The following is a 26,107-nucleotide window of genomic DNA, read 5'->3' as shown; positions in this document are numbered from 1 at the left end:
CTATCTATCTATCTATCTATCTATCTATCTATCTATCTATCTATCTACCTACCATCTCTATCTAATCTATCATTTCTCTAATCTATCTCTTTATATGATTTATAAAAACATATAACTGCATATTAATGGAGTACTATGTGGTTTTTATACATTGACATATATCCAATCAGATTAATCCTACTCATCTCCTCAAACATATCAGTTTTTGATGGTAAAAATTATCAATACTCTTCTAAGTTTTTAATGTCTGCTTGTGTGATTAATCTGTCCAGTGTCAACTATTTCATCATGGATTATGTGGGGATAGTTTCTTATTAATACTTTTGTACCCCATAGGGAAATTTGTAGACAGTAACTTTCTGATCATAGCAGCTTTATTCATAATAACCAGAAACTGGAAACAACCTGGATGTGGTACATTTTTTCATTTAAATATGGATTATTGCCCCCAAACTCCTGCAAGAGTTTAGTTTTAGTTCTCAAGGTCTGTGTGTGTGTGTGTATGTGTGTGTGTGTGTGTGTTTTATAATTTATTCACTTTATAACCTGATTGAAAATGTGGCACATTTTCAATACAATGCAGTATTACTCAGCTGTTAAAAAACAATATTATGAAATTTGCAGGCAAGTGGCTGGAACTAGAAACCAATCACCCTGCGTGACGTACCCCAACCTGGAAAGACACACATGGTGTGCACTCACTTAGCAGAGGATATTAGCTGTAGAGGATAACCAGGCTACAGTCCACGGACCCAGAGAAGCCGCGTAACAAGGTGAGGGAGGTGTCTAGGGTGATGCACAGATCTCCCTGAGGAAAAGAATAGATATTTCGGGGGAGCTGGGGCTGGGTGGGGGTGAAAACAGGAGGGATCAAGTTGGGTGAGGATGGGAAAATTGAGACAACTGGGAGGAACTGGGAGGTGTCTCAGGATGAGCTAGAAACCTGGTGCAGTGTTCACTCTCAGGGATCTGCGAGGGTGACCGTAGCTAAGACTGCTGGCATTGGGGCTATGGAGCCTGAACTGGCCATCTCCTCTAACCAGGCAAGACTTCCAATGGAGGGACCGGGACGCCAACCAGCCTCAAACCTTTGACCTACAACCTGTCCTGGGATAAAGGGGGCACAGATTGTGGGAGTGGTACACAACTGTGTACTAACTGTGTACTAACACAAGTGTACTAATGACCGGTACAGCTTGAGATCCATGTCATGAGAGGAGCCCACCCATGACACTGCCTAGGGGACATCATTGTCATCAGAAAGGCTTCATTCAGCAACTGATGGAAACAAATGCAGAGACCCACAGCCAAACATTAGGCAGGGCTCAGGGAATACTTAAGAAGGTGGGAGAGGAGAGTGTAAGAACCAGACCAGTCAAGGACACCAATGAAAGCCCACAGAATTAACTAACTTAGTCTCATAGGGCCTCACAGAAGCTGAACCAACACTCAGAGAGCCTGCTTGGACTGACCTAGGCTTTCTGCCTATACATTCCGGTTGTGAACCTTGGTCTTACCATGGGACTCCTAACAATGGGAGCAGGGGCTGTCTCTGACTCTTTTGTCTTCCTTTGGGACCTTTTTTTTTCTGTATGGGTTTGTCTCATCCAGCCTTAATACAAGAGGAGGTGCCTTGTCTTAGGGCAACTTGATAAACCATTTTTGGTTGAGAACCAATGGGAGGCCTGCCCTTTTCTGAAGAGAAATGGAGGAGTAGATGAAGGAAAGAGGTAGTGGAGGGCTAAGGGAGAGGAGGGAAGAGAAACTGTTCAGGATGTAATATATGAGAGAAGAAGAAATAAAAATTATCAGTGTCTGTAAACTGAAAACAAATCCTTGGTGTCTTCGGAAGAAAGGTGGAAGCAAATTGCTATATAATTGAACTGCAGATTTCCTTGAGTCATGTAATATCTACAAGCAATAATTATTTCTAAATGTAGTAAAATTAGTCCATCTTTCTCCTATATGCCACCAGTTTATATTTTCTCTTTCCTATCACATAGGTGCTGCTCCTGAGGCAGACATGAGGTCTTTCGGGGGTTTGTAGGCCAGTTAACACATCATTTGGACCATTACAGGCAACATCAAAGGGCACATGCATAAGTCTCTAAGCACAAAAAACCTGAAATATAAGATGCCTCTACATTTCAAATCAACATCACTGTTTGTTAAGTAAGGACATGAGGTCAGCCTGTGTGGTACAGAGAGCGTGTGCGTGAAGGCAGGGGAGGTAGCACTTGCGCGTAAGCTCAGTGTTGGCTTGAGTGCTGGGTGTGAGAGTAACACATGTCGTTGAGTGGAGATGAAGGGGCACCATCTCTTCCTCCATCTTAATCTCTTGCTTTTCCATGGCTAACTCTGCCCTTGAGGTCCAAGGGTGTGAAGCTACCTGCAAAGTGATCTTAATGGCTCATCAATTCATTTCACTACGTGGACCAAAGCTGTTTTACCTTATTTATCTGTAGCAATCAAGACAGAATTCTCTACACTTCGCTCCTCCATGTTCTTTATATAGCTAAATGACAGTTTTCCTCTCTACGACTGAGGATTGAACTCAGGGCACCGGGTAAGTGCTTCACCATGACATTCCATATATACATCAGAGCCAGCCAATCTTTCTAGCCATTTGTTGGTCATATTCTTTTTGATGATGCTGTGAGTCATTGGAGGATAAGGACTTTTATTTTTTTATCTCTTTCTCTCCATTCCCTATCATAAGGTCTACAGAATAAGTAAACTCTTGTGGCCCTGCTAATAGGCTCTTGGAAACATGCCTAGAAAGGTTCAGGGGAGGAAGAAAGGTAGCAGGTGACTGTGGCTTAGGCTGATGGTGTATTGGCTGCTACGCCATAGGAATAAATGAGAGGGCTCAGAAGCATTAGATGGGGATGGAGATGGGATTGGGGGTATCAAAAGGATTATCATCAAGGGACACCCAGACCTTAAGGTAGAATTGCCAGAGAGCTGCTCCTTAGAAGCTGAGGGGTTGGGAGCCTTCTGGGAATGAACGTGTGACCAGGTGTGTAAGATGCCCAGGAACTCCCAAGCAACCAAAGGGGCTGTGTGTTCGCTGGTGTTTGACATATCAGGATCAGGAACCCAGACAGGAACAACAAAGACTGGGAACATTATTCCAAGAACTTGAAACACCTTGTTGACAAAATAGTTTTAGAAAGCGCATCATTGTACCGTTTAGTTTTAAAGTTTTTCTTGTAGTCAAATTCCTGCTCATTAGTCTGAATGTTCATGACTGCTGCATTTTTCACATTAGCAGTTTCTTTTCCTTGTTTTTTCATGAGGTGTCTTCTTGCAGCTGAAACACATAAGGAACAGAGTAGTGGTTATCACAAGAAAGGAAAGATTATTAAGTGAATGCAAACTGGTAATTCTGACTGCCATTGTCACAGAGGAAAATGAAAATAAAGATGACAAATAATTCAGTTTACAAAAAATGGGGGCTCATTAACAAGACAATTTTAGATATAAACTGCAGTAATGGAATTGTTATGGAACTACAGTGGCAGATATTGAGAACGTGAAGGGCAGCATGCTCCTTTGCTGAAAATTATCTCCTTTTTGCTGTGCTCAGGTCTTCGTAGGTAAGTCCTTACTTATCCACATTTTAGTATGGGCATTTTAACCACTCATCCTGGAGTCATAGATATTTTAGAATACCATTTTCAAAGTTTCACTTTGAAATATATATCCAGTGGATATATATATATATATATATATGTATATATATATATATCCAGTTATATATATATATATATATATATATATATATATATATATATATATATATATATATCCAGTAATATTTCACTGTCAGGAGAGCTTCTCAAAGAAAAACTCAGGCCCATTTCTTCACAACAGTGGACTAGTCCAACAACTTGGAATGAACAAGTCTCAATTCTTATCAGGAAATGTTAACTGACAAATGAGTTATGAAAATCAGATTTTAATTAGAGCTTTATGCAATTCATGTAATACAATATCTGGAGAAGAATTTGATAGAACTCAATTCAGAATTGAGGATGAGATCCCAAAGTACTTTAATGTCTTGGGGACAAATTAACAGTTTGAAATTCCAAAAAAGAAATGATGACCCATTATTGACTGATGGAACTGGGAACATAACATGGGTTGTTCAACAGTTATCTATCATGTTCACCATGTGAATGTTCTTTAGAATGTGGCTGTGTATGTCAGTGAGCTAAAAATCAATTTAGTGAGCCTAGGCTAGCAGTTAAAATGAAACAATATATCAGAAATGAAATGTCAAAATGAAAGTAAAATACATTTTTCATAATGGCAATTTAGTCATTTTTTAAAAAAATACTGTGGCAAGTCATCCTAGACATGATTTAAATTTACATATGATTTTAAAGACAAAAATAGCAAAATCCAAAGTCTACTGATATATTTTAATAGAAATTTGTTAGGTTTGGTCCTATGTATCACTTTCATGAGTTAATACAGAGACATGGATGCCTTTTAACAAAATAAAATTTAATTAAATTGTTAAAAATGATGACAATTTTAACCTTTGGAATAGAGTAGGAGAAATCTTATTGTGTAATGAGCTATTGTATCTTAATATGATCCTTTAATATGAGCCTGTAATTAATCCAATCATTTGCCACATCAAGCAGGATTGGTCAACTGTGTTTCATTAATCTTTTACAGGAAACTCAAAACCTTAAATTATTTAATTTAAAATAAAACACTTATTCAAATATTAAAAGTGTCAATCACTGTAACAATCTAATTTAGAGTAAATAAGGGAATAAACACGAAAGTCATGTGAAGATTGGAGGTCTGTCCATAGGAAGTACTATAAGATTTGATTTATGATCATATATAAATATGAAATGAAAGTTTTTACATTGCAAGATCTTCTTGGTGATTACCTAACTGTATTATTAAAGCACTGTCTTTCCTCTTCTGCTGTAGCTTTTTGTATCTTCTTGAACCCAAGAATGCTCTGACACAGGCTTGAATCAAAACAAGCTTGTCAATAGCTTCCTTTCTCATTAGATTCAACTGTTCCACGTGGTAATACTTAAGAAACACCTTAAGAGAATTAAAACAAACTGCAGTGAGATCATGGCACACAGGTACTCAGTGGTCATGTATTATGTAAGAACAGATTGCATGTTGAACCTGTTCAGGCTGTGGAAGACCTATTTGCTTTTGAGCTTGGCTGTCATTTAGATTTTGATGTTTAAAGAAAACTTGTCTTTTGAATCTGATAATAAGAATGGGGGATTCTGAGCTCTTTCTAGCAAATATTTAGCATCATATATTCTGGGTTAAGCACAGTTTAGTGTTTAAAACATTTTAGAGACAATGTTCTCTCCAAAATTTAAAAATCATACAAATCTATCTGTAAATTAAAGGGCAGTTTATTCACTAAATATTCATTCATCAAAATATTCTTAAGAACTTACTGCATTTCTTTATCTGATGACTATAAAAAGGTAAATATAGCAAGGGACTCTCAAAGCATTGTCAGTGGGAAAAATAAGGCAGAGAGAGGGTCCCATCAGAATCAGCAACTGTCACAGTAAACTAAATATGGGCTGACTTCAGATCATTCAAAAGTTAACTTGAACTTGGGCGAGGCAGGAGCCTTAAGACCAAAGGCATTCTGCACATGTAAAATTTTTAGCCTCACCCTTAAGTGATACGTTAAGGTAATGCCTTTCTTTCTTTTAATATAAATTCGTCAACAGAGGTCACCTCAAAGAGGTCATTGTGCCCTTTAAGAAAATTACTTAAAATCAAATATTATAGCTGAGTCATAAGATATGGTAATCTTGACTACAGAATTCTCTCAGCATGCCATTGAATGTAGGAGCCTGGAACTTCAAGCAAACAGCTGGGCATTATGGATTTTGATTGAATTCAATTTTAATTTCTACAGGATTCTAGATGTTAATATATTTAGTTCATTCTGTTGTTGACAATTCATTTAAAATTCAATGTGTTTAAAAAGGTCATCATTTTTGCATAGCATTAGAAATGTTCTTATATTAAACACTTTTATCCATGTTAATGAGTTGGAAAGGTGAAGTGGAAAAATACAAATAGCTTTAAAATGCTATTTAAATATCATGCAGAACTGGCAGTCAAAGGGTCTTTTTACAGGTTAAAACTCCATTTGAAGTTACACATGCATTTCTGACCATAAATGATGAAATTTTAGCCTAACAGAGTTCATCTTTGTGAGCATTTTATAGAAAATGGTTTGAATAAAAAATATATCCTCTGAGCACCTTGAATTCTTATCAAAGTATTCAAAAAACTTATCAAGTTTTAATGAGTGTAAGGCAGGTGTTCAGAAAATCCCTCAGATTGTTACGTGATACTACCATCATGAAATTCTCTCTTCTCTTCCTATTCCCAGGACACCATATTCAGATTTTTTTTTTTTTCAAATGAAGGTGTTTGTTTTGGTCCTGATAGGATGGCTGAGAATAGTTATTCTTGAATGGTCAGTCTTGAATATTTCTTTACTCTAGCTTTATCCTTTCCTCTATCCTGTCTTGGGGAATATCTGATAAACTTCCAAGACATATTTAGAATGAAGGGGGATTAAGATGCTATAACGACATGTGCAAGGTCCAATGTATCTTTTTTTCCAAACAGCTGCCTGTTTGACTTCCATAGTCAAGACGATGTTTTTCTTTTTTTTAGAAAAGCAGTTCCGACCCTCCAGGCTCCCAAAGTTAACAATATATGCACCAGTACTCAAGATGATGCTAAATATTTACTTAAGATAAACTTCAAGTTTACAATAGAGATCAAGTAAGAATTTAGCTAAAAAGAAGAGAAGCAGGAATTTCATTCTGATCTTTATACTAGCTTTCTGACTCTAAGTGATAAAATAAATAAAACGACAGTTGGGCATGGCAGTGCGTGCCTTTAATCTCAACTCTGGAGACAGAAGTAGGTGCATCTCCATGAGCTCAAGGGCAGCCTGGACTATGAAAGTGAGTTTCAGGCCAGTGAGACATTCACAGTAAGTCCCTGGTCCCTCTCACAGAAAAATACATCAGTTTGTTTTCAAACACCATTTGAAGTTAAGTATACTTACTGTCAGGGTCACTGGGGTTTTTCTTTTGAATAAATCTTTGAAATAAAATTTTTACACATTGTGTGCATCAGGTTTGCCTGTGGGCGTGTCTGGGAATCACAGCATAAGAAGGTCTGGCCACTGTGGGCAGTATCGTTCCCAGCAAGTGTTTTATCTTCTTTAGGGAAGGCCTTATGAATTAAAAGTTTCACCCCCAATTTTATATGTTCTCTAAAAAATTCATAATAGTTTCAACCATAGTAAACTGTTACTAATCCTACAAATCTAGTCATCATTTCCCCACCAAAATGACATGAAAACAGTACTTTTGTTTTTCCAAGAGCCCAGTTATCAAGACCAGCCTTTTCCAAAATGGCAGCGCAGGTGTCTGGGCTCACTGGGGGCTCTTCACTCCATTTGTAGCAGAGAACGTAATACCTGAAAATGACAAAAATGGCTGGTTGGTTTATGCAGCAGCCCAACATCTCAGGTGTGGTAGCCACGGGCTACCTTTGTCACGTTGAAGGGACGAGACTACCAGATTTAATGCTTGGCTCTCTTAGATATCCCCCGAACAACGGCAGGGTGAAACCGCTACAGACAGACATCTAGAGCCCTCTGTGGTACCACTCCTCCTGGTTCTAGTCATAAACGTCATGTACAGGAAATCTTCTGTTACTCATGAACGCATGAAAATAAAACGTTTATGATCTGTGTGCTCAGATTACTAGAAAATAAAGTTGAAGGCCTGTAGAAGTTAAACCACTTTGAAGGCGAATATTTAGTAAATGAGAGACTTCGGTTCAATGCTGAGTGTGAGTTTAAAGCAGGAGCTTTGTAATGGCTAAGCTGCATTGTCAACCTGAGACACCTGAGAAGAGAGAAACGTAGTTAAAGGACTGCCTGGATCAGGTTTGCATATGGCCATGTCTAGGGGGGCATTTTCTTGATTGCTAACCAATTTAAGAAAGCCACTGTGACTGGTGTCATCCTAGGCAGGGTCCCAGCTGTATAAGAAAGCTAGTTAACATGCACCTGGGAACAAGTCAGTAAACACTGGTCTTCTGTTGGTTAGTCCTTCAAGCTCTCCCTTGGGTTCCTGCCTTGGCCTTCCTCTATGATAGACTATAACCTGTAAGCTAAAATAAACCCTTTCTTCCTGAATTTGATTTTTGTCAGTGTTTTGTCACAGTAACAGAAAGCAAACTAGAACCTATTATACTATTTTGCCATCAGCAAATTCTGCTTAGGGGATTGTGAGCCAAATGACTGCAAAGATTTCACTATGAGATGGAGTTGATGTTTCTGGATCTTAGGATAGGGTTTATTTGAAAACCAAACAAAACAGTAAAAACCTCTGTGCTATAGTTTTGAACTTACATGTCTCTGATGATCCATGTGTTAAAGACCTGTTCTGTGGAGCAGCTTTTGGAAGACTGTAGGACTCCTAAGAGGTGTCGTAGAGGGAGGTCTTCAGGTTACTGGGATGTGCCCTTAAAGAGGCTATTGCGACCCCATCCCCCTCCTTTTTCTTTTGTCTTTACTTCCTGGCTTCCACAGGGAACTGGTTTTATTCAAACATTTTAGTGTGATATGCCATCATAGGTCCAAAGTCATGGAGCCAACCAGTGGACTGGAAGCCCAAATCAATCTTTTTTGTTTTTATGATAAATTCTAAGGTCAAATTTTATTTCTACAAAAAGACAATCAAATAATATAAAACACATTGAAGGCATATTATTGAGTTAGCTTCAAGTAGAGCTTGACTCTGGAAAGGCTTTGAGTCCAGAGGGAGGGGAAAGGCCATCCTGTTCCTGGGCTGCCCCCGCAGCTGCTCTGAGGAAGAGGCAGCTGGTTACAAAGCAGAGGTTACCAAGGCTGAGCCTGCCGAAGGTAAACCATGCCAGGGGAGGCAGTGGTGGCCTGCTGCGCTGAAGAGTGGGAGCTTGTGGCATATCCTAGCAGAGCTCAGTGGTGGAGAAGCTTGAAATTTCAGAAGGATATTCTGGCTTTTGCTTGTGCTGGTCTAGCACAGCTGCAGAGAGGTCTTCTCACTGACAGCCTTAAGAGCCTTTCTGGAGAGAAACTCATCACACAGGGGCATGGTCGTCTCTGCTGGCTCTTAAGGCTGTTAGTGATACGCTCTGTGGGGTCTGCCCGTTGAGTCCAGTTCTGTGGAAATACTTTGCTAGAATTTTATGTAAAAGCAGCTTCCCTTTGTATGGACTTTTTATAATTTTTAAAAGGTCATTACTAAGGTGGCATGAGGGGGACTTGAGCCGTTACTCACAGGCAGTGTGGCACAGGAGAAGAGCTGCTGGTACTGCTGCCTTAAATATTACTAATATCACTCAGAATAAGCCAGTTTTAAAACTGTGTCTCCATAGCTGCTAGCACAGTGGTTAGCATATATATATACCATATTTGTGATGTTTATGTAGAATAAGGTAAAAAGACCAATTATTAGATACTGACTTATGGATTTATTTAGTGATTTACATAAAGTACTGCTTGTACTGTTATTGCCAAGCATGACTCCAGAAGGACTCAGAAGGACTCAGAGGAAGAGCTGAAACAACAGTTATTACCCTTAGCAACCTGACCACAAAAGCTTTTATCTGTCATATGCCTTTAAAAAACAAAGGTTCCCCAAACTAACTGCTGTATACACTTCACTTCTGGAAAAAGTCCCACTTGATTGCTTGACACACTTTGTGGTTTTATAATATAAAATGCAAACTGGATTTGGAGTGAAGCCTTTCAAGGTCTTGGGTTTGGTGCCCTGGTAAATATGTCTTGTCTCGTCCACTCTCGTTGGTGTTAGAGTGTTTACTCCAGAGATATTCTTGCAATGGTATTTATATTAACATTGATGAAAGGTCTACTCTCTTTATAAATCATGAAAGCATGATAATAAATCAAATTTTAATTTTAACCTGAAAATTTCTTTAGATCTAATATCTAATATTTTTAGATTATGTACTTTCATGCACAAAACTGAGTATTTATCTACTGGTTAAGTAAAAATTTCAATATTTTAAGATTTCTTATTTATATACAAATTTGGGACTAAGCTACAGAAAGTAGCTCAATTCAACTCTATTTCTGAACTCTAATATTTAAATCTATAAAGTTGGCCTTAAACTTTTATGAAAATGCATATATTTATGAAATATATAATCTAGAATAAAAATGTAATTTTAATATATATCATGAAAAAGTGGTAGGGTGAGAGGCGGGGCAAGATGGCAGCGCCAGGAGGACTCTCATTCTGAGCAGCAGCACAGCAGGATTGGCACAGTGACCAGCAATCAGAACTCGCGGCCATAAAACACAAGTGGTTGTGTTTCTCAGGTGAGAGGATACCCCATGGTGGGGGATTCGATCAGCTTTAACTCACCAGGCTAAACCGCGGAAGAGATCCTGGTTCCGCCAGGCGCTTGGTCACCAGCCCAGAGCTACCCGCCAGTGCGATCTGGTCACGGTCCCAGACTGAACTGTGGGCCCAGAACATCACAGACTGGATTTTCCAGTCGAGAGATAACCCCATGGAGCAGGAAATGATTGGGACCGACCTTAGGTCACCCAGACATCCCCTGGAAAAGATTCGGGTTCCACAGGTGCCACAGGAACCAGCCTGGAGCCAAAGTCAGGGACCCAGGCACCTGCACAGAGCCCTGCCTACATGCCTGATTTGCCACCTCAGATAGAACTGTGGGCCCCAGGGCACCAGGGCACCAGAGAATGCATTTCATGGTCAGGTGCAAACCCACAGGGAGAGAAACGGCTGGTCTGATCTCAGAGCACTAAGCCGACACCCCCACCCCGAAAAGGTCTCGGGAAAATTATCCAGTTTAGGCAGACACCCAGACTCCCAAAGGCCAGAAAGGCGGAGCCACAGGTGGGCATCTGTGCCTGTGGGTTCTACTCGCCACCTCAGACAGAACAGCAGTCCCCAAAGCAAAGACTGAGTGTCTCTGGCAGGAGGAAACCCCCAGCAGAGGGGAGCATCAGGTCTAACGCTCAGGACACCCAGCACCAAAAGACTTTCTGGATTCATGCAGACTCTAGGCTCTAGCTTTCTAATGCAGGCAGGAGCGCTGTGCTCAGCCGCCATTATTGAGTTCCCCTAGGGCACTGGGACACACAGCTGCATCCTCAGACCTACAAAAGCCAGAGAGCCATTATAGCAGCCCTCAGATACTGTGCCAAGGATCAACCAGTTATCCCTAGGTAGACTGACAAAACTGTGGGAATCCCTGGTCCTTCAAGAGGGCTGCACCCACAGCATCTGGACCAGAGCAGTGCCTGCAGCCGTCATCCCAGACAGGGACACACAGCTTCTGGTCCAGAGTGAGGCACCCAGCCTCCAGACCAGAGCGGCGCCCCCAGGCGCCAACTCAACCTAGGTGCACATTCTCCAGGCCCAGAGCGAAGCACTCAGCCTCTGGCCCAGAGACTTGCTGGGCACACCTCTCAATTTCCTGGACAGAACTGTGTGCCCCAGGATAACAGACTGAGTTTCCCTGTTGGGAGAAAACCCCACAGCTAGGGAATCAGCAGGTTCTTCAAGAGGACTGTACCTGGAAAACTGTAACAGCAGCAGCTCACTAAATTTATAACGAGAAACCCAGCAGTGGGGCAGCTGTCTTGAGAAGTTCTATGGGTAAGAGGAGATCCCCCCCTGCCTAACAAAGACCACAGCTACTACTCAGGGCTATACACCTGAGGTGAGCAGTGGCAATTCCTGAGAAACACTGGCCATACAGTGACCATAACCAAAAAGCAGAGGAGGACTCCTTCAGGAAAAATCATCTTCCAGTCAAGGGGATTCTCCCTACCTCAGGACTCCAGGAAGCACAGAAACTAATAGCCAACACCTAAATCAGCCCAGTGGGTAGAGGTCAGCTTAAAAGCTCAACCAACAAAAGACAGAGCAATATGGCATCTCCAGAATCCAGCCATCCAGGGGCGAACAGCCCTGGACAACGCAGCATAATAGAAAATCAAGAAGATGACCTTACATCTATGCTGATGAAGAGGATGATAGAGGAAACAAATAAAATACATAAAGAATTAGAGGAAGATAAAACCAAACAGATCATGGCTATCCGTAAAGAAATGGAGGAAGTTAAAGACAAGCAGATTATGGCCATCCGTGAAGAAATACGGGAAGATGCAGCCAAACAGCTTGCGGCCTTCAGAGAAGAAATAATTAAATCACTGAAAGAAATAAAAGAAACAGAGTTGAAGGAACTAAAAGAAAAGGAAGTAAACAAAACAACTCAAGACCTGAAGATAGAACTGGAAAAATTAAAGAAAACACAAATGGAGGAAATAATGGAGAGGAAGAATTTAGGGAAGAAAACAGGAACTACAGAGGTAAGCATAACCAACAGACTACAAGAGATGGAAGAAAGAATCTCAGGTGTAGAAGATACAATGGAAGAAATCGATGTATCTGTCAAAGAAAATGTTAAATCCAAAAAATTCCTGACACAGACCGTCCAAGAAATCCAAGACAATATGAAAAGACAAAACCTAAGAATAATAGGAATAGAGGAAAAAGAAGACTCCCTTCTCCAAGGCCCAGAAAATATTTTCAACAAAATCATTGAAGAAAATTTCCCCAAGTTAAAGGAGAAGCCAATAAGGATACATGAGGCCTACAGAACACCCAACAAATTTGACCAGAAAAGAAAATCCTCCCGCCACATAATAATCAAAACAGTAAGTATACAGAACAAAGAAAAAAATACTAAAAGCTGCAAGGGAAAAAGGCCAAGTAACATATAACGGCAAACCCATTAGAATCACACCTGACTTTTCAACAGAAACTATGAAAGCCAGAAGGGCCTGGACAGATATCATGCAGACCCTAAGAGAAAACAGATGTCAACCCAGGCTACTATACCCTGCAAAACTCTCAGTCCTCATAGACGGAGAAAACAAGATATTCAATGACAAAAACAAATTTCAACAATACCTACACACAAATCCAGCATTACAGAAGACACTGGAAGGGAAAATACAACCCAAGAAAATGAGCTTCTGTCAAGAAAACACAGGAAATAAATAACCTTACTACAGTAAAACAAAAAGCAACCAAGCATACAACCTTATGAACACAGCCAACATCAATATCAAAGGATCTAACAGCCACTGGTCATTAATCTCTCTCAACATCAATGGGCTCAACTCTCCAGTAAAAAGACACAGATTAACAGAATGAATACGTAAACAAAACCCAGCAATCTGTTGCATACAAAAACACACCTAAGACACAAAGATAGACATTACCTGAGGGTAAAAGGTTGGAAGACGATTTTCCAATGGACCCAAGAAACAAGCAGGAGTAGCCATTCTAATATCTGATAAAATAGACTTTCAACCAAAATTAATAAAAAGAGATGGGGAAGGACACTTCATACTCATCAAGGGAAAATTCCACCAAGAAGACATCACAATCCTGAACATCTATGCCCCAAATAAAAGAGCACTCAAATTTGTGAAAGAATCATTGATAAAATTTAAATCACATATAAATCTCCACACATTAATAGTGGGAGACTTCAACACCCCACTCTCAACCAATGACAGGTCAACAAAACAGTCACCTTGGTACCTTATCCTCACAAAGACTCAACAAAGAAAGAGAATTTCAGGCCAATCTCCCTTATGAACATTGATGCAAAAACACTTAACAAAATACTTGCAAACCAAATACAAGAACACATCAAAGATATTATCTACTATGACCAAGTAGGCTTTATCTCAGGTATGCAGGGGTGGTTCAATATACGGAAATCCATCAATGTAATCTACCATATTAACAAACTGAAAGAAAAAAACCACATGATAATCCCCCTAGATGCTGAAAAAGCATTTGACAAAATCCAACCTCCATTCATGTTTAAAGTACTGGAGAGATCAGGGAAACAAGGCACATATCTAAATATAGTAAAGGCGATATACAGCAAGCCTATAGCCAACATCAAACTGAACAGAGAGAAACTTAAATCAATCCCATTGAAATCAGGGACAAGACAAGGCTGCCCACTCTCTCCATATCTCTTCAACATAGTGCTGGAAGTCCTTGCTAGAGCAATAAGACAGTTGAAAGAGATCAAGGGGATACAGATGGGAAAGGAAGAAATCAAAGTATCACTATTTGCAGATGATATGATAGTATACATGAGTGACCCCAAAAACTCTACCAGGGAACTCCTACAGCTGATAAACATCTTCAGCAAAGTGGCCGGATACAAAATTAACTCCAAAAAAATCAGCATCACTCCTGTATCCAAAGACAAAAGGGCTGAGAAAGAAATTAGAGAAACAACACCCTTCACAATAGCCACAAATGACATACAGTACCTTGGTGTAACCCTAACCAAGCAAGTCAAAGACTTGTATGAAAAAAAATTTCAAGTCTCTGAAGAAAGAATTAGAAGAAGATATGAGAAGATGGAAAGATCTCCCATGCTCATGGCTTGGCAGGATTAACATAGTAAAAATGGTCATCTTACCAAAAGCAATCTACAGATTTATTGCATTTCCCATCAAATTGCCAACACAGTTCTTTACAGACCTGGAAAGAAAAATTCTCAACTTCGTATGGAATAACAAGAAACCCAGAATTGCTAAAACAATCCTCTACAATAAAAGATCTTCTGGAGGTATCTCCATCCCTGATCTCAAGCTGTACTATAGAGCAACAGTTATAAAAACTGCATGGTACTGGCATAGAAACAGAATGTTGGATCAATGGAACTGAACAGAAGACCCAGAAATAAACCCACACACTTATGGTCACCTGATTTTTGACAAAGATGCCAAAACCATACAATGGAAAAAAGATAGCATCTTCAACAAATGGTGCTGGTCCAACTGGATGTCTACATGTAGAAAAATGAAAATAGATCCATACTTATCACCCTGCACAAAACTGAAGTCCAAGTGGATCAAAGACCTCAACATAAAACCAGACACATTAAATCGGCTAGAAAAAAAAAGTGGGGAATACTCTAGAACTCATTGGTACAGGAGAAAACTTTCTGAACAGAACACCAACAGCACAGGCTCTAAAAGCAACAATCAATAAATGGGACCTCATGAAATTGAAAAGCTTCTGTAAAGCAAAGGACACCATCATCAAAACAAAGCGACTGCCTACAGATTGGGAAAGAATCATCACCAACCGTTTATCTGACAGAGGACTCATATCCAGTATATATAAACAACTAAAGAAGCTGAAAAGCAGCAAACCAAGCAATCCACTTAAAAAATGGGGAACAGACCTAAAGAGAAAATTCTCTGTAGAGGAATATCGAATGGCAGAGAAGCACTTAAAGAAATGCTCAACCTCATTAGCCATTAGGGAAATGCAAATCAAAACAACCCTGAGATTTCACCTTACACCCATCAGAATGGCCAAGATGAAAAACTCAAGGGACAACACATGCTAGAGAGGTTGTGGAGAAAGGGTAACCCTTTTCCACTGCTGGTGGGAATGTAAACTTGTACAACCACTCTGGAAATCAATCTGGCGCTTTCTCAGACAACTAGGAATAGCGCTTCCTCAAGATCCAGCCATACCACTCCTAGGCATATACTCCAAAGAGGCTCAAGTACACAAAAAGGACATTTGCTCAACCATGTTTGTAGCAGCTTTATTTGTAATAGCCAGAAGCTGGAAATAGCCCAGATGCCCCTCAACTGAAAAATGGATGCAGAAACTGTGGTACATCTATACAATGGAGTATTACTCAGCAATGAAAAATAAGGAAATCATGAAATTTGCAGGTAAATGGTGGGACCTGGAAAGGATCATCCTGAGTGAGTTGTCCCAGAAGCAAAAAGACACACGTGGTATATATTCACTCATATAAACATACAACATAGAATAAACCCACTAAAATCTGTACATCTAAACAAACTAAGCAAAAGAGAGGACCCTAACTAAAATGTTCAATCCCCATCCTGAAAGGCAAAGAGGATGGACATCAGAAGAAAAAGAAAACAGGAAACAACCTAGGAAGCTGCTACAGAGGGCCTCTGAAAGCCAGAAGAAAACAGGAAACAACCTTGGAACCTGCCACAGAGGGCCTCTGAAAGCTTCTGCAGTATAGACTGTCAAAGCAGATGCTGAGCCTGATGGCCAAGCGATGGGCAGAGTGAATGGAATTTTATGTAAGAAGTGGGAAATAGTAAGAGCTGGAGAGGACAGGAACTCCACAAGGAGAGCAACAGAACAAGAAAATTTGAACACAGGGAACTTCCCAGAGACTCATACTCCAACCAAGGACTATGTGTGGAGATAACCTAGAACGCTGACAATGCAGCCACTTCTGATGAGAACTGATAGACTAAGATCAGTAAGAAGGAGAGGAGGACCTCCCCTATCAGTGGACTTGGGGAGGGGCATGCATGCAGAAAGGGGGGAGGGTGGGACCGGGAGGGGAGGAGGGAGGGGCTAATGGGGGGATATAAAATGAATAAAGTGTAATTAATAAAAAAAAATGTTAAAAAAAAGTAGTAGGGTGTTCTTGATTTCAGGGCATTCTAAAAAAAACTGCCTTCATTTTTCTTTTTGGATTTTTTAAAGAAAAAAAGTTATGATGAATTGCTGAAAAACAATAGTGTCATCGGAAAGAGTTCTCACTGTGTTGACTATCGCTGAGACATTGTTATGGGTTGGGTAGAAGTGCCCCCAGAGGCACAGGGGTTGAAGGCTGATTCTGTGCCTGTTGGAGTGGTGCTGCCAAGAGGTAAGCCGGTCACAAGGGCACTACCTTCGCCGTGGGGTGGCTGGTGACTGCCAGTAGTTGGGATCTCATTGGAGGAAGTAGCTACTTGAAGGCATGGAGGCTCCTGCTTGCACCCACCTGCACCTGAAGGGTGCAGCATTCCTGTCTCTTATCCCCCCCCCCCAATTGTCTTTCTCTTAGTCTCCCTCTACTTCATGGCCGACACAAGGACAGCAGCTTTCTTCCATCCTACCTTCCCACCATGAAATTTCTACCTTGCCATAGGTTTAAAAGGAGCACAGCCAGCTGATCATGGAGTGAAATCACTGAAGCCATGAGCCCAAGCAAATGGCTCCTTTACCTAGTTGCTTCTCTCGGGTGACAGACTACAGTTACACAGGAAAAAGAAAGCATGCTACAGCTTTCCTCTTCTTCCTTTTCCTCCTCCTCCTCTTCATTTTGGTGTAGACATAATCAGAATTTGTTGAACAATCAAAATCAAAGCTTTGTTTTACTCTTAATATTTCTTTGCATACTTTGAAAAAGAAGACTGGAAAGTGTATAGATAGAAAATTCTCTAAACATTAAAAATTCCTGAAAATTGCTTTATGTCTAAAACTTGAAATTTCTTTAGATATAATGATGACTAGAAATGACAGGATTGATAGCTCTCAGAAACATGGACATTTAAAATATTAAATGTTTAAAATATTGAACCTTAGCATCACCACTAATACATTATTTAAAATACATTTACTACATAAAATTTAATTTACCAATGATTCTAAGAGTTTAGAACTCTTTGTACTTAATGGATTCTTTTTTAAGTTAGAAAATATTAAATTTATGTATAAATTTAATTGACTTTCTATATCTTCCAAGTCTCCATAGACATGACATGATCAAATTGAATAAATTTCATCATTATAACCATTCTATCAGATGGTCATAGCAAACTTAGAAGGTGAAGAAAGCGAGATGTCACAGAGGCCAGGGGTCTTAGCTGCTGGGATTTGGGTCTGGAGAGCATTATTGTAGGCAATGTCCTGTGTGCTGTTTATGGGATGATTGGTAGCATCCCAACCTTCTACCCGCTAAGTCAGAGAACCACCCTCTGTAAGGCATGACATCCCCAAATGTCTCCAGCTACTGCTAAGCATCTTTTGAGGGGCACCATCTTCCCATTTGAGAATTGTTGGTGTAGTTCCATGGCCACATAGCAAGTGGTAGCATTGGGCTGATAACTCAGCTCTCCCAGCTCTTCAATACAGGACCTTAGGCCCTTGACCTTCCAGCTTTTCTCATGCATCTTCTCCCATCACTGAGACCTTCCAGATCTTTCTATCTCCCCCTTCTTTTGTAAGATTCCCTGTACTCTGCCCAAAGTTTGGCTATGAGTCTCAGCATTTGCTTTGATACCCTGCTGGGTAAAGCCTTTCAGAGGCCCTCTGTGGTAGGCTCCTGTTCTGTTCCCTGTTTTCTTCCTTTTCTGATCTCTACCCCATTTGCCTTTCTGAATGAGGATTGAGCATCTTACCTGGGTCTTCCTTCTTGCTTAGCTTCTTTAGATGTACAGAGTTTAGTATGTTTATCATATATTATATGTCTAATATACACTTATAAGTGAGTATATACCATGTGTGTCTTTCTGCTTCTGGATTACCTCACTCAGGATGATCTTTTTTTAGTTCTATCCATTTGTCTGCAAATTTCATGATTTCCTGGTTTTTAATAGCTGAGTAGTATTCCATTGTGTAAATATACCACAATTTCTGTATCCATTCGTCACTTCAGGGACATCTGGGTTGTTTCTAGAGTACAGGAACTCCACAGAGAGAACAACAGAAGCAAAAAATCTGGGCCCAGGGGTCTTTTCTGAGACTGATATGCCAACCAAGGACCTTGCATGGTGATAACCTAGAAACCCTGCACAGATGTAGGCCATGGCAGTTCAGTCTCCAAGTGGCTTCCTTAGTAAGGGGAACAGGGACTGTCTCTGACATGTACTCAGTGGCTGGCTCTTTAACCATCCCCTTCTGAGTGGGGAGCAGCCTTGCTAGGCCACAGAGGAAGAGAATGCAGCCAGTCCTGATGAGACCTGATAAGCTCGGGTCAGATGGAAGGGGAGGAGGTCCTCTTATCAGTGGACTTAGGGAGGGACATGGGAGGAGAAGAGAGAGGGAGGGTAGGATTGGGAAGGGATGAGGGAGAGAGAGGAGGCTACAGCTGCGATACAAAGTAAATAAATTGTAATAAATAAAAAATAAAGCCAACAAGTATTAAAAAAAAAAGAAACAGCGACCTCCCAGATCCAGCAGTTTCCTGGACTCAGTTAACAATGGCTCATTCTCTGTCCTTTACAGACCTCCCAGACTGTTTCATGTTCTATTGAAGATTTTTAAAAGTAGAAGCCGCGCAGCAGAAACTTAAGGAATCCACGTACCTCTTTATAAAGTTAGCAAACAGTATCCGATGTGAGTAACCAAGCCTTCGAATTCTTGCTGTTTCCAAAATCCCTGTGCAACGCAGCTGTAGCAGAACTTTCTCTTTGTCATATTTTCTTGCCTGTCGCTCATTATTTGGCTTGATACAACGGACAAAATGAGGTTGTCCCACCACCATTTTAGATAACAAATCCATCAAGGAATACTATAACATACAACAAGAATCAATTTCATGGTATGACATTAAATGAGTTTGCAGGGCTTCATTTTTATTACAAGGTTCCAGTTTTAAAAATTAATGTTACAAATGGCCAATCACAGTAAGTGGAAAGAGACCTGATATAATGAAAAACAATTAAGTTAAAAATTACTGAAAATGGCAGATTCAGTGATTAAAATGCAGAGGCAATAGAGGCAAGGTTGCCTATGAAAAATTTTCCTAAACACTTTTAAGGCAAAGTTAATTAAGTGATAACTTTATTTTTTTACATAATTTCTCTCTCTCTTGATATATATGCATATATACTCTCAAGCAAGCATCAATTTGGTTAATTTACTTTCTATCCTAATTTCCTTGTCCTACTCTGTCTTTGTAGGCAGTTATAAGAAGCAGACACTTTAATCTCAGTGGAATCATCTAGTTTAAAATTAGGGCAGAGAAATTAGTTTCATATAAAGGACACATATAAAAAGAATAAAAATGATTTTACTCTGTTATAGTTTACCATCTCATTGGTTTGAGGAGAATATTTTTACTGATATAGATAAAACTGTATATGCTACCAATGATTTATTAAAATAGTAGCTGATTGTCAGTCAATTAAGAATAATATATTAGGATTGAAAGAGTGCATTAAAAGTGGAACCTCAGCAGAATAATTATTTCCATGAGTGGTATCAGAACTTCTTGGCAAAGCAGTGAACAGACACAGCCTGGAGGACTGAGTCTTTCTGTTAGAAATGCAGACATCTAGAGTCTCAGGGCCTGTGCAATCAAGTACTGGAGTCAGACAACTGATAAATCTGCTGCGTTTCACGCTTTCCTCTTGGGGACCAGCTCAGATATCATCTTCCCAAACAGCTGCATCTGCCACTCTGGAGCCCTTTCATTACATTATCTGTGAGTCATCGTTCCTTTAGTCATACAAACATCTGCCAGGCTCTGGGCATCCAAAGGTGACAATGCCTGCTAGCTCTCTGAGCAAATTAGGCACTTGGGTCTTTTTAGGACTAAGGCATATTTACCCTCCTTCATTCTTGTCAGCAGAATTAAAAATAGCTCGAGAACATGTTACACACTGCATGGAATTATCCCGTCAATTTTTACTTGCGACTGAAGATGAAAATGATTTTGTTTAACACACACCCAGTGTTTGATGCTAACAACGGTGATATGATAATGGTGTGGACAACTCACTTAAAAAATAAACTAATCTGGCTGTGAGTATACTTAGTGATTCACATGTGCTGTCTTGATGGCATAAAGGGACTGATGAGCAGGGGACTCAGGCCGTAAGCACCTAAGTATACCAGGCAATACTCAAGTAGGATTCCCTTGAAGTTAGGGCTGTGAGAATACACATATTCTTGGATACACAAGTATTTGGACAGTTTTAAAAGGTGGTTCAGGATTTCCCTAGAGAAGTGCATAAATCCACTGGACACCAATCGCAAGTGCAATCTGATTGCATGTATGTCTTCCATATTAACTGATATTATTAGTGATTTCCAAGTGTAGGTGGTATTTTCTCTATCATCCTGAATGGCTGGTTCAGAAGAGATAGTGAACACAGGAACTATCCTAAGAGTGGTTATCTCAGGTTTTTCAACAAACTGGGAGAAGTGTGTCCTTCCTTTGCTTTCTCCCATATTGCCCAGAAAAAGGCCACTTGTCCCTACGCCCTGGAGTGCTAATGTGTCTGGTAATCTCTGCCTTGCCCCAGTCCTCTTGTCTCCTGGTGAGAGTATCAGCTTGTGTATGTGTAAGAAATTATGGGCTGGAGATCCATGCTCAACCTCCCCCATCCATCATCCTAAAACCATTCGGGGTATTAAAGTAAAAATTCTTTTTTTAAAAAAAAAATTTCTAGTGGGAGTACACTGGCAGTACAGACTCATTTATGTATGTATGTATGTATGCATGTATGTATGTATGTATGTACATGTACGTGTGTGCCTGTGTGTGTGTATTTAGCTTTTTTTTTTTTTGCTATATAATTGGCTGTCCTGGAACTCGCTCTGTAGACCAGGCTGGCCTGAAACTCATAGAGCTCTGCCCTTTAATTCCCAGGATTAAAGGCATGCACCACTCTGCCCATTTTGTTTTGGTTTTCTCTCTTCCTCTGTTTTTTTTTTTTTTTTTTTTTTTGAGACAGGGTCTTACTAGGGGTCATGGCTGTCACAGAACTTGCTATGTAGGCTAGGGTGGTTTTGAATTCAACAGAAATGCTAGCCTCTGCCTATCAAGTGCTGGGATTAAAGGTGCCACCATGTCCAATTTATATGAAAAAAATTTAATGAAGTTATTGACTTTTATTGTAATTTTCACGGGGTGCAATATTTCACGAGTGAAATATTAAAATAAACAAATCTACAAATGAAACTATGTGCTGGCATTCCCTGTGTCCAACGCAGTCAGTGGGTACAATAAGTGCTTGCTTTTGTCAGTTGCCTCTTTGTTGTATCTGACTTATGTGGAATGAATAGTATCCCTAAATACAACACAGCATAGTTTAACATCTTACTCTAAAATATGATGCGACTGTTTGCGTTCTCATGTTGGTGGTTTCACAGGCATGGCGTGTGACTTCTCTAGTTTCACCCTAAGGAGACCAAAGGAGACAGTAAGTCCTTACCACGTTCTGCATACCGTGATCTACAAAGAGTACACGGCGTTTTCCATTAGTCTATTTTAGTCTAGGTGTCTAAATGCACAAAACCACAGACGCTATTGCTACTTGTAATTTAGGGGCTGCTGTGTCAGTCACATTGGCATGTTGACTGCTCTTGTGCAGACATGAATGTTTCTGACTCTGGCCATATGTACTTTTTTATTTGGCAACAGTATAAAATTTAAAGATTAAAGAATTATGAATGTATAAAAAGGCATGATGTTTTAGCTGCTGTCAGTTAAGCAACAATAATATACATATTCTTACCTTGGTCAGGTTTGTGGATTTTTCTGAATTCCTCATCTGATAGTTTATTATAGTTTTAGTTTTAGAAAATGGCAGATTACCTATGGGAATGTAAATAAAATTAATTTATCTTTTAGATACTTAGTGGCTAGATAATTTCCCCATTTTTTAAAGTAGCCTGAGTGTAAGACTTGGTATTAAGCCTTGTTTACCTATTTATTCAAACAAGGATAAGGAATAATATGTGAAAATTTATAATAAATTTTTGTTTGTTTGTTTTTTAAGACAGGATTTCTCTGAGTAGCCCTGGCTGTCCTGGAACTCACTCTGTAGACCAGACTGGCCTCAAACTCAGAGACACAACTGCCTCTACTCCCTGAGTGCTGGGATTAAAGGCATGCACCAGCTATAATACAGCCCAGCTATAATAAATCTTTTTTTCTGCTTTTGTTTTTGTCTCTTTCCCTTTTCTCCATCTTCTCTCTCCTGGTCCTCTTCCTTTTATTTCTCAGGATCTCTGAGAGGATCTTGCTATATGGTCCAGGATGACCTCACACTCACGACAATACTCCTGCTTCAGCCTCCTGACTTCCAGGAGCACAGACATGTACTGCCATGCCCAGCTACCACAAACTCCAAACTACATACAAAAAGAAAATCAGCCTCCTAGTTTGACAAAATGGGAAAGGTAGACGCGACTGACAGATCTCTCAGTTATGAGGAGACATGAGCAGAGCGTGATAAAGGTGTCTTAAGTAATTTCTGAGATTTTCTTTAACTCAAGGTGGGCTTCACAGTGAGCCCCACAATCACATGTGAGTGAAGTCAATATGATTTTTCAATCTTAACATTCAGGTGTGCGCTTTGTACAATTCAAGGCAGTGAAATAGTTAACGCTGTAAAAGCCAGAAAGACAGCCTTGAATCACAGCTGTTGTTCTTAGTTGAGTTGCTATTGGGACATATTATGTAGGTGAATACATAAATAAGGCTTTTTTTTTAAAGTATTTTAATGAAATGTAATCATATGCATGACTGGCAAAGAGTCCAGAACCAGACTATTATAAATATGTTTAAGGATGTCAAAGCAATTCAAGGGAGGGAGAATAACGTTTTCAGCACATTGTGTTTGAACAATCAGAGAAGGGAAGGGCTTTTGGGGAGAGAAGGAGATTACAGTGGTTGTGAGGAACACCACGTGTGTGATTAATATGCTCACTATTGTTCATGAGAGCGCATGTGTGGCGTCTCTGTATTTGTGAAAACAACAAAGTTTTGTCGGTTAAATATTTACGTTATACATCAATAAAACTACTAAAAACTTTACAGAACAATTTTAAGCTACAATATAAAGAACTCAAATCATGTATTTTCCCCCAATAAATAAAAGTGAGGCTGTGCAAGGAGGAGAGGAGAAAGGGGTGGGATAATATGAGCTTCTGAATAGAGAGCTCATGAGCACCAGGGACCACCTGCAGCTTCCCACTCCTCAGAAGAGCAGGTTTGCTTTTGAGGAGTCAACTCTTACATGTTTTCTGGTGAGGATCTCAAAATACTTTTCTTTATAAAAGCATTGCTTCTTTATATTGATTTTTATGACTCCCTCAGATTAAGATTAGGTGAATATTTAGTAAGTTGAAAAGATAAAGAAACATGAAAAATTGTGGACTACTTGATGGGGCTTAGAGGAACTTCTCAAAAGTCAGTTGCCTTACCTGTTTTGGTTAGTGGGTGGTTGACAAGTTGCTGAATTACACTGTTTTCTGAAGACCTCAAAAGCAACACGATATCCGTTGGGAGAGTGTCTCTGTTTTTAGCCAAGAACCCACTAGCACTATAGAGGACCTGTTGATACATAGTATTATGGAGATTATTACAACCCCTGCCATCACTCATCCTCAAACCTTAATGAAAGCTCAGTCCTTACTGAACAACAGACATAGAAGATTTTGCATGCAATTACTTGCCATTAGATCAGAAAAGCTCCTTAGAGCCATCTCTGTTTCTCTCTGAGGATCTGTCAGCTCTGCTGACTTCAGTGTGATAGGTCTTACCTAACTTGGAGACTCTTCACAATAGGGGTATGTTTCTGGCACTTCTAAATATTTTCTAATGTATTTACTTTACGTGTGTGGGTGTTTTGCCTACATATATGTCTGCACAGCACGTACCTACAGTGCCTGCAGAATAAGAGGGCAGCAGTTCCCTTGGAACTGGAGTTACAGACAGTTGTGAGTTACCATGTGGGTGCTGGGAATCAAACCAGGGTCCTATGGAATAGCAACCAGACCCACTTCTCTAGGCCTACTTTTAAATAATTTTAAGACTTAAAAAATATGAACATATGCCAAAGATTTCTGATGGAGTGAATCATGTCCCTCCAGAACTTGTGTTAAAGATGTCTGTAGTTACACAGAAAACAGGCCATGGGAGAACTGGGAGGGGTGAATCTGTCTACAGGCCAGGAGGAGAGGCTTCATCAACAACCCACTCAGGGCCCTTTGGTCTCACACTTTCAGCTTCTAGAACAATAATAAATTTCTCCTGTATGAGCATTCAGCCAGTACTCTTGTTTTGAACCATATAACACATTTTATTTTCTTTGAGTTTTTTTTATCACTTTATTCATTATATATCCCGATTGAAACCCCCTTCCTCAACTCCTTCCAGTCCTGCCCTCCTTTCTTCTTCCCCCCATCCCCTTCCCAGGTCCAGTGAAAGAGGGAGTCTTCCTCTCCAGCTATGGCCTTGCAAATCTCATCTGGACTGCCTGGCTCCTTTTCCTCTATGGTCTGGCAAGGCTGCATCACCAGGAACAAGTGATCAAAAAATAGCAGTAGAGTTCATTACAGAGGCAGCCCCTGCTCCCCTTACTTGGGAACCCACAGGACATTGAGCTGCCAATAGGCTACATCTGAGCAGGGGTCTAGGTCCTCTCCATGCATGGTCCTTGGTTGGTGCGTCAGTCTCTGCAGGAGATCTTTCCATCTTCTGATATCTTCTTCTATTTCTTTCTTCAGAGACTTGAAGTTTTTTTCATACAAGTCTTTAGTTAGAGTTACACCAAGATACTTTTTTTGTGGCTATTGTGCAGGGAATTGTTTCCCCTAATTTCTTTCTCAGCCCATTTTTCTTTTGTATACAGGAGGGCTATTGATTTTCCTGAGTTAATTTTGTATCTAGCCACTTTGCTGAAGGTGTTTATCAGCTGTAGGAGTAGGTTGAATTTTTGGGTTCACTAAGGTATACTATCATATTATCTTCAAATAGTGATACTTTGACTTCTTCTTTTCCTATTTGAATCCCCCTGATCTCCTTTAGTTGTCTTATTGCTCTAGCAAGGACTTTAAGTATTATGTTGAAGAGATATGGAGAGTGGGCATCTTTGCTTTGTCCCTGATTTCAGTGGGATTGATTTAAGTTTTTCTCTGTTTAGTTTGATGTAGGCTATAGGCTTGCTGTGTGTTGCTTTTACTATGTTTAGGTATGTGCCTTGTATACCGGATCTCTCCAAGACTTTGAACATGAATGGGTGTTGGACTTTGTCAGATGCTTTTTTGGCATTTAATGAGATGATCATATTTTATTTTATTTTTTTCTCTTTCAGTCTGTTTATATGGTGGGTTACATTGATGGATTTCCATATATTGAACCACCCCTGCATACCTGGGATGAAGCCTACTTGGTCATAGTGGAT

The 26,107-nt window shown here is 40.0% G+C and overlaps 1 protein-coding gene across 1 annotated transcript in view; it reads right to left on the bottom strand.

Annotated features, from left to right (window-relative positions):
* Positions 1 to 26,107, bottom strand: part of Myo3a (myosin IIIA) — a 206,125-nt gene that overhangs the window by 33,012 nt on the left and 147,006 nt on the right. Inside the window, exons 22-28 of the mRNA XM_055608590.1 lie at positions 24,126 to 24,255; positions 22,433 to 22,512; positions 22,019 to 22,096; positions 19,274 to 19,479; positions 7,408 to 7,519; positions 4,914 to 5,076; positions 3,190 to 3,313 (exon numbers count right to left, since the gene is read on the bottom strand). Coding sequence (XP_055464565.1) covers positions 3,190 to 3,313; positions 4,914 to 5,076; positions 7,408 to 7,519; positions 19,274 to 19,479; positions 22,019 to 22,096; positions 22,433 to 22,512; positions 24,126 to 24,255 — 893 coding nt within the window. The remainder of the gene's footprint in view (positions 1 to 3,189; positions 3,314 to 4,913; positions 5,077 to 7,407; positions 7,520 to 19,273; positions 19,480 to 22,018; positions 22,097 to 22,432; positions 22,513 to 24,125; positions 24,256 to 26,107) is intronic.

Source organism: Psammomys obesus, unplaced genomic scaffold, assembly GCF_907164565.1.
Source record: "Psammomys obesus unplaced genomic scaffold, mPsaObe1.curated_primary_1811, whole genome shotgun sequence".
NCBI classification, from domain to species: domain Eukaryota; kingdom Metazoa; phylum Chordata; class Mammalia; order Rodentia; family Muridae; genus Psammomys; species Psammomys obesus.
This window is presented reverse-complemented; position numbering and strand designations above follow the sequence as displayed.